Below are 4,682 nucleotides of genomic sequence, written 5' to 3' on the forward strand. Positions count from 1 at the left end.
TATAAACACGTAGTTGGATTCTTTTGTCAAATCCGGTCTCACAATCTTAGAGTATCTGGTTCCACTTACAATTAATATAACTACTGATATACTTGGTTTCAATCCTGATCTGTGTTACTTTTTCTATCTTTTATTGCCCTCTATTGGATTCGCTTCATTATTCTCTAATATTCCTCTGTAAATTTGGAAAAACATGCCTTTTCTCTTAGGGAATACCCTCGAATGTACAAGTTATACTTTATTCATCAAAGCGTAATATTAAAAATCATTTTTTTCCTTCTCCTGGACAATGGAAAAAGTTTACTTTCAAACTTTGTACTTATATGCTATTGTTTTGTGCATTTTAGTTCCATAAATATTCTAAGCCTCAGAACACATATTTATGATTGTTTTCTACAGTTAATGTTACTCATATTTAACCACACATTTACCATTTTCTTTTTTTTCAATGATTCATTAAAAAGAATTTTTTTTTTGAGGGGCACCTGGGTGGCTCAGTTAATTAAGCGTCCGACTTCTGCTCAGGTCTGATTTCACCGTTTGTGATTTTGAGCCTCGCATCAGGCTCCATGCTGACAGCTCAGAGCCTGGAGCCTGTTTCAGATTGTGTGTCTCCCTCTCTCTCTGACCCCTTCCCCACTCGCACTCTGTCTGTCTCTCTCAAAAATAAATAAACATTAAAAAAATAAAATTTTTTTGAGTATAGTTGACACACAATGTTACATTAGTTTCAGGTGTATAACACAGTGATTCAGCAGTTGCCATTTTCATGGCTCTTGTTTCCTGCATCTCCAAGCTTCCATCTGTGGCTATTTTCCTTTGTTTTAAGAACATCCTTTAGTGTTTCCTTAAGTAGGAGTCTGTTTTTGGCATGTCTCTTAACTGTTGCTTGCCAGATAAAGTCTTCTTTCCACTTCCAATTCCAGAGGTGTCATTTTGCTGTGTATGTGGTTTTAATTTCGTATTCACTTTTTTATCAGCAGGTCGACATTGTCATTTTGACCCCTACCTTTCACTGTTGCTGTTGAGAAGGCCTTCCTCCATCTTCTCAGTGCTCCATTAAAGTTGATCTCTTAATATTTTCTCCTTAAAATGGATTTTTGCTTTTTTTCTGTAATGTTGTTATAATGGGTCTAAATGTTGATTTCTTGTTATTCATTCTGCTTGAGACCTGTTGAGCTCTTTTCGGTGGGAGAATCAGTGTCTTTCTTCAGTTCCAAAAGCCATTATTTCTTCAAATAGTGCTTTTCTGCCATTCATTTCTCACCTTGTAAAACTCTTCTCACTTTATACTGTATGTTATTCTCAGTCTTCCTTCTTTTGTATCCTTCCAATCCTTCTTGCTTCATTTAGCACAATTTCTTCCAATCAATCTTCAGTAATGCTCTTTTTTAAGTTGTGCCTAAACTGTCTTTGAGTTGTTAGGTTTTTGTGTTATGCCTGAGCTCCAGGTTTTCTGGTTGTTTCTCAAATCTTAAACGTTCCTATTTGTAGTTTGTAGTTTCTTGCTGAAATATTTAATTTCAGCTTGTAATTTTCATATGCACTATACAAATAGTTCTTTATAATCTATGTCTGCTAATTCCGTTACCTTGAGTGTCTGTGGGTTCCTTTGTATTATTTTATTATGTTGTATGTGATTCGTCTTGTCTTGTCTCTTCATGTGTCTGTTTAGCATTGTATTCTAGTTATCGGAGCTGAAAATTATTAAAAGAAATCATTTGAAGTGTAAAGAATGTGGTTTTTTTTGCTTATACCAAATAAATTTAGAAATGTGAAAAATATGAAATCAACATAATCCACTTTTCAGGCTTCAGATTTTTATTGGTTACACAGGTAACTTAACCCAGGCCTGAATTCCATGTCAAAACTGATTTAAGCCTAGCCCATCCTTATTTCTAGTGTAGAGACCTTTGGCATCCCAAAAATAAGCTCCAGTGGGTTGATCCTTGCCTGCTCTGTATTCTTGCTTTACAACTTTCTTTGCTTGTGAGTGAAGTGAGTTTCTCAACCTGTTATTTACATCTTAAGGGTCGCAAATGCATCACTGGCAAAAGTGACTCAAAAGCCAGAGTTGTTCTTCCTGGATTTGTCTTTTTCTGGATCCCTCACTATCTTGTTAGCTTCTCAAGGCTAATAGTATTTTTTCCATAATTTTTTATTCTCCTTAACACAACCATCATTGCAGATTATGCATCCGTCATTAGAAGCTGGTGCCCCTAATACTCTCAGTTAATTTAGCTCTATATTTCCTTTGTAAGCATCGTAAGAACGGGCATCTTTTTAGAGGAGCTCGGTGGAGTGGAGGAAGTAAAATCTGTTAGCACTTGAATATGTAGGTCAAATTGTGTAAATAGATTCACTTTTTTTCTGGGAGAAGTTTTATTGCTTTTTATCCAAAGATATGTGTGTGTGTTCACCTGCAATAGAACAATCTTAAAACTTAAATTTATTTTATCAATAAACCTCGAGTCAAAGTCTTTAGATGATATCAGTGAAGGCCATACAGATGTCTTGATCTTGTTATAAACTTAACCAGAATCTTTTATAGAGACGTAACTTTGAGGAATAATTGTTTAATGAGACACTAAATGTAAGTTCCAACTGGAAGAGGAGGAAGCAAAAGGGAAAAAAAAACCCAAAGAAGATTGTAAACGTCCTTACATTCCAATTGGTTAAGTTTTGTGACTTGAATATTAGCATCATGAAGGCATTTGTGAATATCTCAATCATAAGCAATAAGGTGATCATTTCTCTCACTTCAACCTCCCCCAAATCTTTAAAAAAATGGATTTTTTTCTAAGTGTATAACCAGAATCTAAGAAGATATTTTAAAACGGTGCAATAGTGTATTTTAGGTCAATTAGCAGCATAAATTTAGACATGTTTACTTCATAAAGATGTGACGTTATTGATTTTTCCACTTATGAAGATAAGAAAGAATAAAAATATTAAGATTAATATTCTGTGATAGATTGATCTTTTCCAAGATTTAAATGGTACATTTAAAAAATTTAGATGACCAAATATCTTTGTCATCTTCGTACTTAAAATCGTTTTAAATATCTCAAAAGATTTTGAGTCTGTGTTGCGGATTTCATTGGCATATGGATGCATAAAATACTTTAGCAGCATAAATAGAATGCTTATATTTACATATTAATATACATTACATTTCTTTCATTATTGTTAACCTAAATATCAGATAAATAGGTTAAGAATAATTCTTAAACCAAATCCCGATTAAACGCAAATGTTACCAGTCGACGTCTGTTCGTTGTTCACAGTACATAATCCGAAAGTATTGAGCATAGCCGCTGCAATTCTAATGGCCAAGAAAGATATTTACCTATAGAAATTGCCCAAACAATAGCAATCTTCATGATGGCCTTAGTCCGCGAATTGAAACGGCTATGCTCAATAGGATTACGTATTGCTACATACCGATCCAGCGAGATAGCGCAGAGGTGCATGATGGACGCAGTTGAAAATAAAACATCCAAAGAAATCCAGACGGGGCACAAATACCTAGGTAGTGGCCAGACATAGTCTGAAAGAGAAAAGAGAGAAGACAAGAATATATTATGCAAATTAAACGGTGTAGAGTTTTACATGTTTGTCCATTTCCTCCCATAAGCTAAGCTTTTTAAAGTACAGTGAAATTTGGTTAACATTATTTTCCCTAGTAATGGTAATGATGACAGTGATGAGGTCAATGCCGTCAGTGTTACATATATTATTTTTTAAAATTTTGTTAATGTTTGTTTATTTTTAAGAGAGAGAGAGACATAGAGAGAGAGAAAGAGAGATAGACAGCGGGAGCAGGGGAGGAGCAGAGAGAGAGGGAGACACAGAATCTGAAGCAGGCTCCAGGCTCTGAGCTGTCAGCACAGAGCCCATCGCCCGGTCCTCGAACTCATGAACCTTGAGATCATGACCTGAGCTGAAGTCAGACGCTTAACCTACCACGCCACCCAGGTGCCCCCATCCATTATTTTTTATTGTGATAAAATTTTTATAAAGTAAAGTAAATCATTTTAAAGAGTATGTTCCTGTGGCATTTAGTACATTTACAATATTATGCAAACATCACTTCTTTCTAGTTCCAAAACATTTCATCACTCCAAAAGGAGTCCAATTATTTACTAAGCAGTCACTCCCCATTCTTCCCTCCCCCCAGCCCCTGACAATCTCTAATCTGTTTTCTGTCTCTATGGATTTGGCCGATCAGGATATTTCCTACAAATGGGTCATACAATAGGTGCCTGGCTTCTTTCACTAACATACTGTTTTTGAGGTTTATCCATTATGTAGCAAGGATCAGCACTTTATTCCTTTCTATGGCTGGTGTTATTAGTTGTGATGTTTTTGATGCTGTTGTAAATAGAATCAGTTTCTAATTATCTTTACAGACGTTCATTGCTCATACGTAGAACTATAACTACTTTTCATGGGTTAGGCTTGTATCCTGCAACTTTGCTGAATTCATTTATTAGATCTATTTTTGTGTATGAAGGTTCATTAGGATTTTCCATTTACAAGACTGTCATCTGTGAATAGAGATAATGTTATCTATTCTTTTCGAATTTTCCATTGAATTTTATTTTCTTTCTTGCTTAATTACTCTATATAAAATTTTCAGTACAATTTTGAATAGAAGTAGTAAAAGCAGCCATCTCATC

At 34.9% G+C, this 4,682-nt stretch overlaps 1 protein-coding gene across 1 annotated transcript in view; it reads right to left on the minus strand.

The window, feature by feature from the left end:
• The window catches only part of HTR2C (5-hydroxytryptamine receptor 2C), a 127,126-nt gene that overhangs the window by 41,054 nt on the left and 81,390 nt on the right, over positions 1-4,682 (minus strand). Inside the window, exon 3 of the mRNA XM_077775172.1 lies at positions 3,350-3,550. Coding sequence (XP_077631298.1) covers positions 3,350-3,550 — 201 coding nt within the window. The remainder of the gene's footprint in view (positions 1-3,349; positions 3,551-4,682) is intronic.

This window comes from Crocuta crocuta, unplaced genomic scaffold (assembly GCF_008692635.1).
Source record: "Crocuta crocuta isolate KB4526 unplaced genomic scaffold, BGI_CrCroc_1.0 scaffold531, whole genome shotgun sequence".
Classification (NCBI taxonomy): Eukaryota; Metazoa; Chordata; class Mammalia; order Carnivora; family Hyaenidae; genus Crocuta; species Crocuta crocuta.